The sequence below is a fragment of the Tetrao urogallus genome, assembly GCF_951394365.1.
Source record: "Tetrao urogallus genome assembly, chromosome: 3".
Lineage (NCBI taxonomy): Eukaryota > Metazoa > Chordata > Aves > Galliformes > Phasianidae > Tetrao > Tetrao urogallus.
In genome coordinates, this window is record NC_136815.1 from 7,831,614 (window position 1) to 7,845,825 (window position 14,212).

At 42.1% G+C, this 14,212-nt stretch overlaps 1 protein-coding gene across 3 annotated transcripts in view; it reads right to left on the minus strand.

The window, feature by feature from the left end:
- PHF20L1 (PHD finger protein 20 like 1) overlaps positions 1-4,887 on the minus strand; it is a gene marked incomplete at both ends in the record, with an annotated part of 46,558 nt that extends 41,671 nt beyond the window's left edge. For all 3 annotated transcript variants that reach the window (XM_079533929.1, XM_079533928.1, XM_079533930.1), the window contains one exon: positions 4,805-4,887. In XM_079533929.1, coding sequence (XP_079390055.1) covers positions 4,805-4,887 — 83 coding nt within the window. The remainder of the gene's footprint in view (positions 1-4,804) is intronic.
- Positions 4,888-14,212: the final 9,325 nt, after the last annotated feature.

Here is a 14,212-nt window from a genome sequence, read left to right on the forward strand (position 1 = left end):
ACTAGTGTGCAAGCATACATGAAACTGTACTGAATTATCACAAAAGAAGTCTTGTCCAGTTGTTGATTTTAAAGAGAGAATAGGGGAACTACTGATAGTTGATAGTTTAAATATTCCACATTCTCTGTTCTCAAGTTCCAGAGATACCAACTTTTAGGAGTTCTGCAACATTTCAGTGAACCTGCAAAATGTGTATGGCTTACAAAACTTACATCATGAAACAAAATTGCTCCAACACTCAAATAGGAAAAAATAACGTGAAAATTTCCAGTTCTTATTTCCAGAAAATATATTTTTTTCCAGTCAACCAATAAATAGCCACAACTGCAATGTTCTTCATTTTTATATTGCCTTACATTTGTCCTTTCAAAAGTCACAACAGCCAGTAAATCACCATGTGAGGTGGGAAAATAGAGATTTCAAACTGTAAATGTGTGCAAAAACACTACGCAATTTCTCAGTTTGCAGCTAAGAAAGACATGAAATAGACACATACTTCCTGTTTTCACAATAATGTATTAAAAAAATGTTTCCTTCTGCCTCATAGAGGATAAAACAGTAAGTGTGCTCCATTCCGACCTATCCGCAAATAGTCTTCCTGTATTTAAATAGTCTGCAATACCTATTCCTACCTCCCTACCTTCTACCCTACGTTCTGGCAATAGTCTTGTGCTCCTTCAAATAACCAACTACCAGGTAATCCAGTCAACTGAAATCTAAAGCGAGGTCTAAAAACTAACTTTACCCAAAGCATTACAAGGAAGAACCTTCCCTTCACACGTTCTTCCTTCATACATCCTTCCCCATTCAGGGGAACTGAGGTAGCATTGCCCCTCTTGCTGTAAGCAAAGATCAGGTTAGTGACCACCTGAAGAATCTGAACACCCAAAAGCCTACTGGTCCTGATGAGATGTATCCCATTCTCTACGATATTTAAAAAGTCACAGCAATCAGGTGAAGTCCCTGGTGACTAAAGAAAGACAGCGTCACACCCATTTTTAAGGGTAGAAAGGGTATCTCAAAACTACCAGCCCATCAGCCTCACCTTAGTGCTAGAGAAGATCATGTAGTAGATCCTCCTGGAAGTTACAGAAACACATATGGAAGAGAGGAAAGTAAACGGGATAATCAGCATGGTCTCAACAAGGACAGATCACACCTGATGAAACTTGTCTTATGATGGTGTAACTGCATCAATGGACAAGGAAGAGCCACTGATATCATCTATCCAGACTTCGGAAAGGCCTTTTTACATGGACCCCTCCCCTAAAACATCCTTTCCTTAAATTGGAAAGATATGGATTTGATGGGTGGACTGTTCAAAGGACAAGGAACTGGTTACAAGATTGGTACCCAGGGATCAATGGCTTGATGTCCAGATGAAGAACAGTGACAAGTGGTGCCCTTCTGGGCTCAGTACTCAGACTGATGCTCTTTAATATCTTCATCAGCAACATCGACAGCACAGTTGAGCTCACCTCAGCAAGTCTGTGGATGACACCAAGCTTGATTGGACATAAGGAAAAACTTGTTAACACTAAGGGTGGTAAGGAACTGGTTGTCCTGAGAGGCGGTGGACGCCCCATCCTTAGTGACATTCAAGGTCAGACTGGACTAGGCTTTAAGCAATACTTCATTAAGAAGTACTGCTGTAAGACATCCTTCTTCACTGAGAGGAGTTGGACCACATGACCTTTAATGGTCCTTTCCAACTCAAAAGAATTTATGATTTTATGGTACTAGAAAAAAATAAGTAAAACAAAACATGCCGACTCAAAGTGCTATTATTCTGACAATTATTTGAATGACTTTTTCCATTCCAGAGCTTTAAGAGCCATATGCCTGTATTTCCAATGGTATATAATTCACAGCTTAGATTTTTCCACACACAATTAACAAACATTACATCTCAGAAAAATAACTGTCTTGAAGGCAATACCTGCAACTTAATGGACAATCAATAGTGAGCTGAAGTCACAAGAAAACAGAAGAAAAAATACCTACTATTAAATATATTAACTTTACACAGACTGTGTACCACTTCATGGGAGCTATCAACATAAGAACCATTCTTACAAATGGGCACATAGTTACAATACACAGCTCTACCACTGTTTCATTTGTTTTGTCAGTGAGAGGTATAAGTAGCTGCCCACGTGTATCACTGTTTATGAGATTGTAAGATATCAGGTATCAGTGTTTATGAAATTATAAGAAACCTCAGAAAGCTTCCACTCACTCAAGGCAGGGTCACTGGCAGAATCACAGCAGGTTGCCTAAAGCTTTATCCAGTCCAGTCTTAGAAGCTCCAGCCTTGGAGACACCACAAACCTCTTTGGGCAGCCTGCTCCACTGCCTGTCCTCATGAGGAAAACCATTCTCCTTGTATCTACCCAGCCTGAAACCCTTCTTTCAGATTCTACTGTCATCTCTATCCTCCCACTACACACTAGAGCTTGTCTAAGTCTTCATCATTGGCATCGCTGGTTGGTCTCCTGAAGTCTTCTATCCTACAAGCTGAACAAACCTAGTTTACTCACCTCACCCTCATGGGTCTCATGCTCCAGGTCCCTGACTACTGACTAATTTTCTATTATCAGTCAATCTCACCTCCTTCACTACTTGCTGACAGATGATCACGTGGACTTTGTTTAGAGCTGCATTTCATAATGAATTCACCTCTGCAAGTTAAAATTTAACAAGTGAAACAAATTCATTGTCTCAGGTCATCTCCCCTGTAACTCAATGTTTTTCAGTTCATAATGAAGCAACTGGGATCACCTCCAAAATAAAGCAAAACAACATGAAAAATAAAACAGTCTCACTGACAGCCTGCCTTTACTGATGAGTTTGTCTGTGCTTTCCACTGCTCAGTTCTCACACACAACAAACATCATAACCCAAAACACTGTCTGCAAAAAACTTATTTTTAAAAGCAATTGATCAGTGAAGAACCACAATATCTCCAAAATTTAAGAAATTCAAACAATGTATCAATTTCCATTAGGTAAATTTCAGCAACTGCTGAAAATTTACATGCAGTAGAAACATCTCCAACAGCAAAATTCATGCAGAATTTTAATAATTATGCTCTTCTTTAATCAAGAAAAGATTATCATTTAAAATTTATTATTTTGTGAGCATTGGATCTCTATATAACAGGAGACTTTCTTAAAAAACAAAAGCAAACCCCCTTTTATATTATTATGATAACAATGTTATTTTTGAGCAAATGCTTTTCTTCACTCTGGTTCTTGTAATAATACTGCTCTTCATTTTTAGCTTTACTAAAAAAACAAAGATTCCATATATGCTAAGCAACTTTTTTTTTTTTTTTTTTTTTTTTTGAGATATGTTCTATTTCTGCAGGCATATGAGGGGAATGCCTATAGTGTACATATATAGCAAGGACTTAAAAAGCATCCACCACCACCTTATGCAACAGTTACACAGCTAAGAGACTGTTATCCTAAGAATGTAACAGTAGCTCTTACCTAAAAAGCTTTTTGGTTATGTGCATGAATATTATTTTGTTTGAAAAAGAGCCTTGTTCCCAGTATCCGACACAAATGCAAAATTTGAATATTAACTTCCTATTCCTATATATGGCATCACTGTTCACACACGTAAAACTTGACCTATTCTATCCAATAGTCCAGATGGTGAATCAGTTCCTAGAAAATTTAGAATAAACCCTATTCTGCCTGAAAATACCAAGCGCTCAGCTACAGTTGCTGCTAGGCATTCAGTTAAAAAATGAGTAATTTGGAAATCTTTCTACAGCAACAAATAAGAACTGTTTTTTAAAGCCTATTTTTCCTTCAGAGAGTCTTTATTAAGACAAATTGCTTGGCTGTATTTAAAGCCTTAAAGGAAAAAAAAAGTTATGCTTTTTTATACAGACACGGAGTAATCATGGAAATAATAGTCTTCTCATCACATAATTTGGAGTTAGCAGGATCAAATATTTACATGAACGTTAGGATGCTCCGTTCTCCAAAAGCCCATCAGAGCAGTAGGCACAGGCCTTTACACTTCCCTAGTACTAACCAGTTAACCAGTCATGCTTGGCAGCTAAGAAAAAACTTCTGGATAGATGCCCCAACTACAAACCAGACCTTCTCCAAATTGAAACATCATGGTCAGCATATGCCATGAAACTACTCTACTTGCATTAATTAAATTTTGACTAAGAATTTATCTTTCAAAGAACTCCTTTCACAACATATATGTAGTGTAGCAGCATCCTTGTGCCCAACAGGTTCCCATTTTATACTAACAGCTATTACAGAACACCTGGTGGTAGTCACAGTTCTAAGCACTTTGCTCCTCCAGCTGTTTGATGCAAACATACCTTACCTGCTCCATGGACTCTGATTAAGGATGTTTTCCTTTCTTAAACTAGTTTTATAATCCTAGGATGTACAACAGTGAAATAGAAAAACCTACTTGCATACTTTCAAACTTAAAACAAAATTAGTCTTCAGTCACAGAAGTCTGCTACATTAACACATCTGGTTATCTTGCACATCACACTGATGTACTCTAGAAATGTTCTTTAATTACTATGGTTTCACAAGCAACTAAAACCACAGATCCCACAGAAAAGTGCTGTTTGATTTCTGAAGAGAGAGTATTTACTTACACCTTAAAAGTCTTTTTAAAAAAGCATCCATAAAGTTATGATGTTCTTACATAAAACAGACAATTAGTAGATATACTATACTTTCAGTTGAGCATCAAAACATATAATACACACAAAATAATTTTTTTGCTGGCAAACACTACACAGGGTCTTCCATACCATTTTTGTAAATAGTCCAGTGCCTCCAAACGAGCACCAATCTCAAATGTGATTCCAGGACGATTTGGAGGCTTTTTACTCATCTTGATATTCCTTTTCACTACCTTTGGAGGAAAAAAAGAAAGATCATATTAAAGCACATAACGGTGTCTAAAAGGTGCCACTGACAGCAAACACATACCAGAAGTTGGAAACATTATGAAGTTTCTCTCCAAATTTTCATTTTATTGCTATTAGATGCTTTGCCTTTGGTAGTCTGAACAAGGCATTCAAAAAAACCATTTTTGATTTCTCTGCGCCTTCCTTTCAGAAAAACAAACAAACAAATAACAGTCATCAACCTGAAGCCTAATTCAGAAAGACAAAACTTGTGCTCACATCTGAAATGTTATGCTGTAGATCCTTGATGTGTTTTTGGAACATACTTATCGGAGAGACTTAGAGTAAACCCTGAATAAGTCATAAAAAAACAAGTTGGAAAACCAACCACTACAAATAACACAAATGAAAAGACAAACATAGCCTAAAAGGCAAGTTAAATGAAACTACCAAAAACAAAGGGAAAAAAAAAAAGGGAGTGGGGGGAGGCATCTTCAGCCTTTCTGTGCAGTGTTGAGTCTCATTCTTACCACTAAGTATGCTCCATTGAAGACTGTCTTATTTTTTTCAGTAATTCAGTCACTGTCAGAAAATGATTTTCCTGCCCTACTACCCCCCTTATGACCGCGAGCGGCCGTTCCACCGCCGCCGAGCACACAGCAGCTGAGGAGGCCGCAGGCTGCCGCCGCACGCCCACTGAAGGGTGCCAGGCTGCACGGCCAAAGCCTTCCTCGCCCAGACCACCAGCGAAGCAGCAGCAGAACCCCAGTTTTTCAGCCGGGCTCAAGTGCCCGAACCGGCAGCGCGACCCCAGGCAGCCGCCTCAGAGAGGGAGCGGGCCGAGGGGCTCGCCGCCGCTTGCCAAGGACGGCGGGCACAAAGGGGCGCCGAGCACGGGTGGGCCCCCACCGGCCGGGGCCCCGCCGGAGAACCAGTACAGGCGCGGCCCGCCGGATCCCGGCACGGGAAAGGCTGCAGGAAAGGCTGCGGGAGCGGCCCGGCCAGGCCCGGAGACCGTGAGGGGCCGCGGGAGCCCCGAGCCAGGCCGGGCCCTCCCGGAGGGTGCCGGAGACCGGGGCCACCCGCCCCGCTGCCCGCGCGCTCCGCGCGCTCCTTACCGCCTCCTCCGACTCTCAAGACGGCGGCGGGGCCCTTGACGGCCCGCAGCCCCGGCGCGGCACCCGCTGCTCCCGCTCGGCGCGGCGCGGGGTGTCCAGCGCGGTGGCCGCCCTCAGAGCCCCATCCTCCCCGCGCCCCGCCGCCGCGTCACCGCTCTGCGACGGCTCCGCGAAGCGCGATAGGGCGCCGCCATGCCGCCACCGCCCCCGGCACGTGACTGCGGAGCCGGTGACGCGGGCGGAGACAGGAGAAGGGAGGGAGACAAAGAGAAGCTGCCGCGCGCGTGCCCGGCCGTGATTGACAGCTGCGGTGGAGGCGGGCTCGGAGCTTTGTGGAGGCCGTTGGCGGTGGTTGGTGTGGGGCTTATCGCCTTGCTTTGCGTTGACTGAGAGATGAGAGCTCAGGCCTGGCGCTTGGGTTCTGTGCTGCTGCTCTGGGAACCATCTCACGGAGACAAGTCAGCGATTCCACCTTCCCGTTCCTTTGCTTAATACAGCTGAGAATACTGCTAAGCTTTGTAGTAAGAGCATGCTGCTGGCTCATGCTCAACTTAAGAGTCCACCAGGAAGCCCATGTCCTTTCCAGCAAATCTGCTTTCCAGTTGCATGGCCTCCTGTGCATCCTGGTGCCTGGAGTCGGTCTTCTCTGGGTTCAGGATTTCAGAGAATCACAGAATGGCCGGGGTTGGAAGGGAGCTCAAGGATCATGAAGCTCCAAACCCCTGCCACAGGCAAGGCAGCCAGCTTCCATTTTTAATGCTTGATTTTGCAGGGATAGATGCTTCCAGCTTTGTTGCAATGGCAAGAACGGCATCATCGCACTCCTACTGGTGTGATGTTCACATAGCAGTCATGTTCCCACAACCTCGCAAAGAAGAAACACAAGGTTCCCACTGTATGCTGTGTTTCTGGAGAATGCATAATCTGGATTACAGTCAGTTTTTGAGCAGACTTAATGGCAGAGAGCTATTAAGTAAACCAAATTAAAATATATATATATTTGAGTGGGGCTCAGTCTGCCCCACTCGGTTTTGAAGTTGGGATATAGAGGAGTTTGAGCTCCTTCAGAAGTAGTTGGTACAGAAGTGCAGCTCTTGGCACTGTCATTATCTGTGCTCCACTGGGTTTTCATAGGACAGGTTCCCTCTGCACATCATGCAGTACGTAGAGAAGGTGGGTAATGTTGATCATGAACTGCACTGATTTGGAACCTCAGGTGCCTATGAACCGTGGAAGAGCTTTGCTTAATCCCTGTGAGGTTTCCTCCTGTTGTAAGAAGTGCAGTTTCAATGCGCTTTTCCTCAGAAGATATATTACAGAACAGTGAGGTTTGTTGTGCTGGTGATGAAACCCCTCCAGCAGCAATGAACATGCAGCATCAGGATGCTGTTAGATGCTTCTGCCTGAGGAGAATAATATGGGGGATAGATAGAAGAGCTACAGGAGATGTGGCTGAACACAGGTGGGTGGTTGAGTCAAGCCAGGGGTTGAATGCCAGAGATTGTCTGGGTTAGGCTTTGGTATGAGAAAGCCTCGGGGTGATGTGTGGTACCATCACCTCACTTCACCTCACTGCGGGAGGTGGAGGCCAGGCTGGTGGCAAGCTTCAGAGGCACCAGGACTAGGGTATTTAGTTAACTGATAAAAGCTCATCCACACACCCACAGAGGAGCACAGAGAGGCAACAGCAGCAGGGAAATCCCCCAGCAGCACCCTCCAATAAGCCAGCAGCACATCACAGTCCCATTTTCACTGAGTAGAGCCCAGCTGCTGGAAGGATCAACCCTATATACATATATATATTTATACGCTCACTCATGGAGTCCATCCTGCTCAGCCAGAGAGAGGAAAAGTATCCAAGAGCTTTTTCTAATTTTTAGCAGAAGAACATCTCAGATATTTAATCTAATCTCTTGGGAAAACATAGTATGTATGGCTGTGTTCCTGTCTGCTTTGCCTTTTTCTTTCTCCTTTTACTTATGAAACTTCTGCCAAACTTCAGGTTTGGCAGAGGGATAGAGGCTTTACTATATTACCCCAGCCTGTTTTGTTAAAGTGCTCAGGTGGGCAAGGAAGGGCAACCTAGTTGACAGAAACTCTGTGCCTCCACCCCTCCAGACACAGCACAGGCAGGTGGATGCACAAGAGCAGATCTCATTATTTCTGCCCCTTGCGAAATTTGGTGCTGAATTTTTTACAAAGCACATTGCCAGCATTGTGAATATTATACAGACCATTAATTGGAAACCAACCTAGATAGGAGATTTTATCTCACTAGTCAGTGACTCACAGACTTGGAGGGGAAAGAGGATTTCATTATCAGCTGAGCATGAGCTCACGGTATGTTGTTGATGCTAAAAAGGCTACTGCAGTCTTTGCAAAGCACGTGCACATAGAAATACTGAGTGGGAGTGGGGAGGTGGCATAATCTCTGTACTTGTCACCAGTACATTGTTATTAAAATAACCAACTGCTCAGGAGAGCCGTCCAAAAACTGGAAGGGTTTGGAAAAGATTTGGGAAAATGACCAAACAATTGGAAAAAAATGTGTTATGGTGTGACACCCAGCCATCAGTTTGCTTATTTTGTGATTTATTTTAATTGTGAGCAGTTGTATTCCAATTGCTCTATAAAAAACTTCTGTAAATGTCAGATATTATAGTCACAAGGTGACAGTCGTGGACTAAACCTCCATCTTTGTTTTTACACTTGTTATTGTAGCAGGGCATTTAAAGTGACCGCTGAGGCTTGTATTTAAATAGTGATTGTGTGGTCTCCATCTAGCAAACAAGCATCAGAACCTCTGCTCCAGTCAATTTGTTTGTGTACTGAGCTTAGCTGTAGTCTGGCTCTGCTCTGTCATCATCTATGCTTTTCCTGCCATTTCCTTTGTCCATTTTGATACCCTATTTGGCATCAGTTACACCAGCCCTGGTCTTTTCCACATTTTAAAGACACTCAGTTTCTCTCTAGTTCTTTGCAGGATGCACATAACTCAAGAAATGACTTCTCCCAGTGAGCTGGCCATTTGCTGTACAGGTATTGCCACATCACTGTGTTTTAATGCATGTTGGAGAGGTGACATGAAGCTATAAACCAGGAGTTAGGTTCTCTTGTCGCAGTATTGTAAGTGAAGTATGATGAGGATGCTAAGGAGCGAGGACTGCTAAAGCCAGGTTAGTACTAAAGTGTGCTTTTATACAGGTAATGCTGACATCAGTGAAAGAGTTCAAATCCAAAGAAAGAAGAAAGACCCTGAGAGGCAGGTAAAGTTATAGGTTACCAGGTTGTTACCCCCTGATGCAGCAACTCTGGACAAAGGCAGCTTTGCTGGGGCATGCTGCATATACTAAAGTACTTCCAGTGCAGGCATTTGATATTTCTTGTGGGCACACTCAATATTCACTGTGCTATGAATATTGTTTCCCAGTGAATGTTAGACCTCCTGAGATTTCATTGTGTTTGTGTCTTGGAAGCAGTGCTGTGCAATGAGTTGCTTACTTCTGCCTTACATATTGCAGCCATATGTTTTGGGATGTGTTTTGGTTTTGGAGAGGTCTGAACATGTCAATAAACATTTTACTGAATTTATTGAAGAGCCTTGTTAAGAACTGTACTGAATGGAAAAAATTGCTTATGCCTGCTCTGATTGTTCATTGGTTTCCTAGTTTATTTCCCTTTGAGACTGAAATTCGACTTCTGACTTGTGGTGCTTAAGCAGAGCACTTCACTCACAAGCATCCCATATCCCATGGGTAAGTTTTTCATAGTCTGCCATTTTTAAGGGCTGATCTCATGGTGGATGAGGGAAAGGGACGGAAGGAAAGTTTTGCCAAGATGACAACTGTATTGGAGTTGCTGTTTGGGTGCTCTGAATGTTTATCTCAAACATGGAGATATTGAGGGATAATTCTGTAAGAGAAAGGGTGAGTCTAAAGAAAGGGTGAGTCTAATGGATAAATCACTACAAAACTTGCAGTCTAGCAAGGAAAGTTTTGCCATGAAGTTACCAGTACAAATGTGCTGAGAGAATTTGCAACTTCAAGTGAAGGAGAGTGTAACTCTAAAACTCAAATCTGTTCAACCTCTTGCCATCCAGCACTGAGAATGAAAACAGATGTCACACCTGCCAGCAGGCAATGCCAATCATTTTGCATCATCAGTGTTACATTTTCCTATCTCCTTTGTAGTCCTGGTGTGTCTGTAGGGCTGTAGGATGATTGTCAACACAGACTAGCTCTGAGTGTCCAACTCTGCTTGTGGTCTTGCAAAACATTTGTTTATGGGATGTTTCTTGTTTATTGATATTTGTCCTTTAGGTCTGTGCTGACATCCCATTGACAGTTTTCTAGAAGTTTTGGTCTAAGTTCTCAATTTCTTGCTAGGTCACACTCAAATCCTTGATCATTATACAGTGCTGGATAGCTTCCATTCTGTAAACCCACTCTGCCTCCAGTATATCATGATCGTCTATGGTATATGAAGTCTGCATGTGCCTTTTCCTCTCCCTAGCAGTTGAGTTAGTCCAGGAAAGCACCTTCAGTTCAGCTGGAAATGTGACAAGTATGACATAGGAACAACTGGAAAAACTGCTCCAGAAAAAGTTCCAGAAAAGCCTGCAGACTTTCTGTACAAACTTCACAATTTTGGATTTTGCTTAAATACTGGCATATAGACAGAAAGAGATTCAGTCACTGCCAGTCTGCAGTAGTTATTTACATACAAAATGAGAGATGGCTCCTAAGGATGCTGCATAAAACAGCATGCAAGGCAGACATTTTAAAGAACATCATTAGAGTATTACTTCCAATTGATATCTGTCTTCATTTACACACTCAACGGTATAATTTGCTATGGAAATGACCATGGCATCAATACTATCTGTAGTTTTCCATGACTCAGGCACCATTAACTTTCTCAACTATACCTTTTCAGTATATATTATCTTTTAGCATTATATAATATCTAGAAGCCTTCACTGCACAGCAATACTAGACCTTCCACTATTGTTTCGTGAAGATCACATCAAAACCGTCACAGAAATCAGCCATGGTCTCAGGTACGCTGATAAGCAGTACATCACTTCCAGAGAAGCACTGATTTGAATTAGGGGATTTGTAAAGAATCAAGGCATCACCCTAGCAAAATTTCAGATCTGTCTAGATAGAGCACCTGGCTAGTACACTAAAGATGTGTATCTAGGTCACCTGCTCAACTTTCGAGTACCGCTGTGCGTGTGGGCTGCCCAGCTTTACCTGAGCTGACATGGAATATAGGCAACTGAGTCTTCACCGTGTCTGGTGGTTTCTTCCTAGGTTGACCACATTGTCCTTGGGTTTGTATGTGCCCTTTGTACTCTGCAGAGCTGACAGTGATCCATCTCCTCATAGTGTCCTTCTTGGCTTATTCATTGTCCCTTCCATTTCTGTTTGCATGTCCTGAGGTGATGGATGTAGATGTGCTCTGGGAGCTTGATGATCAGCTGGTCGACATGCTGTCAGCATATGTCATTCATATAGTGCCTCCCCTGCCACCCCAAACTCCATTCCCACTCAATCCCAGTTCATACCAGCAGTCAGTGCATCAGTGTTTCTACTGCAATTCTTGATAGAAGATGCAGCTAAAGATTTTTGGCCAACAGTTCTGTCTGTTTTGACCACCTGCAGATATTCCTCAAGTCCCAGTTTGTGACCTTTTATAATTAATCTAAACAATCCCAGTTCCCTCAGCTGCTCCTCATAAGACTTGTGCTCCAGACCCTTCACAGCTTTGTTGCCCTTCTCTGGACATGCTCCAGGGCCTCGATGTCTTTCCTGTAGAGAAGGGCCCAAAATGGAACACAGTTCTCAAGGTCTGACCTCTCAAGTGGTGAGTACAGAAGGTATGCAGGGTGTGAATACAGCAAGTGGAGTCAGACCGTGAGTCAGAGGTCCTGTGCGTTTGTGAAGCAGCAACTGGAGAGACGATAGACAGAAGAGAGAAAAACAAAGCAGCAGCCATTGGGATGGGACCGCAGAGTCACACAGTAAGTGACGACTGGTGAAGATCAAGCTGGACCGGCTGGTATAGAAAGCCTAGGGGAAGAGCAGAAATACATGTGGGGCTCACTGCTGTAATTTCTCATTTCCTTCCGTCGGTTGAACTTGCAATTTATGCAACTGACCTAAAACTACTGCACAGCAAGACTGCTAGTGTATTAGTTTCTTATAATTTAAACTCATAAGGCTGAGGTGGAGCCTGGGTTGGGCTAGGAAGTTTGAGGAACAACAGGGAAGGCTGTAGAAAACATGCATGGAAATAGGGTTGCACTACATTTTCTCACTGGCATTATCCTACTAAATTAAAAGAAGTTATACAAAGAAGGAATATGCCCTATGGTTAAAGTTCTGAACAAAAAGACCTTAAAATACTCATTTTAGATTGGCTATCATGCAGAAATTTTTTTGTAATATTGTCTAGTTCCTATTTCATCTGCTTTTCTGTGAGGTGAGAATTTTCCGTTCATTTGTTATCAGTGGAATTGTTTTTCCTTCTCCAAGGAGAAAACTGTCATCAAACTAAAGGCTCATGTTTTATTTTTGTCAGTGATGCAAGCAGACTCCAAGAGAGATGTAGCATATTGTACCTGTTTTTCTGGAGAAAGTTTTGCTCCCACAGCTGTATGATTCTTAGATGTCAATTAGTTAGTTTAAATTATTTTTGTATATGTAGTAGTTCTGTAGAACTGCTCAATCATTTTGATTGACAGGACTCAGAAGTTTTCTCTGTTCAAATGAATTGATCTTAACTCTGCATGATATATATTAGCAATAATGTTTTGACCACGGAACATAAACAACTGTGTACTCTTGACAAAGACTTCTTTTGAATAATATCTTGTTATCTTTAATATCTTTTGCAAAATATCTTGCTGCTGTGTGTGGATTTTGTGGTAGCTGTCTTGCATTCCTAAATGGAAGCCTGTCAGGCTCCCAGACCAGCTCACTGGCTGTTTTGCCGAATACACAGGGTGACTTGGTTATAGCACTTCAAAGTTTTCTGAGTAAGGCAGAAAAGTGAAGCTGAAACAAAATTCTGCACCACTTTTCTTTATAAGAAAAAGGTCTTTCTTCTCAGCATTGTATTTGAAACAAATGTTTATCCGTTATTTATAGTCAGTGTGCTAGTATATCGCAACAGTCTGCAGGAACGTTCGTTCCCTGGGCTAATCTTAATCTTCAGTTTACTCTTTCAACTGAATGCTTCTGATGTGAGGCTTCTTGACAGGAAGCATGACCTCATTCTGCCTCTGTGCTTCTGATTGCATGGGCTGTTTTCAAAAGGAAACAAGGGACTTCACAGCCCTGCCCTTCCAAAAACTCAGTGCAGTTCTGCGCCAGGAAGCTGCAGAAAGAGCACCCTACACACACGTCTCAAAGGCTCTGGTGTTGATGAGAAACTTTTTGGCATACATTTTTTCATTGTGAAATGGATTTTCCAGGTTTGGAAGATTTTACATATATTTATCTCTTAGTTGAGAAATGATTAACCTTTGAATTATTGATATTCTGCTCTTCAGGAAGGTTTGCATTTTTTCTGGATGTTGTTATCGTTATTACCTGCAGGGAGAAAAGATATGAAAACTCTTCAGTAATGACTGATATGTGTGAATAAATAAAAATATTTTTGTAGACACTTTTATTTGGTAGACACTATAGAATAAATCTGGTTGCCTGAGGTTCAACTATTGTAATAGTTAGACCTGTATTTTATTACTAATGTAAATATTTACGATTTTTACATGCACAAGTTACTGTTAGCTGTCAATTGAGGTTGTCATTGTGTTAAGGATTAACTTAATTTGGGGAGGGAAAGTTCCGGTTTGCACAATGACTTTTTGTTATGACACAGGTTTCCAGGTGTTCTGATATGAAGGAGAGGCTGCGTTAAACTTTGAATTGAATTCTTGTCGTAAAACAGTGCCATGTTCATCTTAAATTCAATTTTATTGAGATTTCTGAGAGTGGTTGGACTTCTCTCATGCCATAGTTAGAATTCTGTATTGGTGCTCATTTTGTGGTTTACATATACATCCGATTAAATGTACAGTGGTGGTTCAGAAGCTTTGTTTTGGCTTCCTTATTATTGTTACTATTGCTACTCACACTATTAATAGCTGGCAAATGGAGCTGAATCTTAAATGCAACAGGAA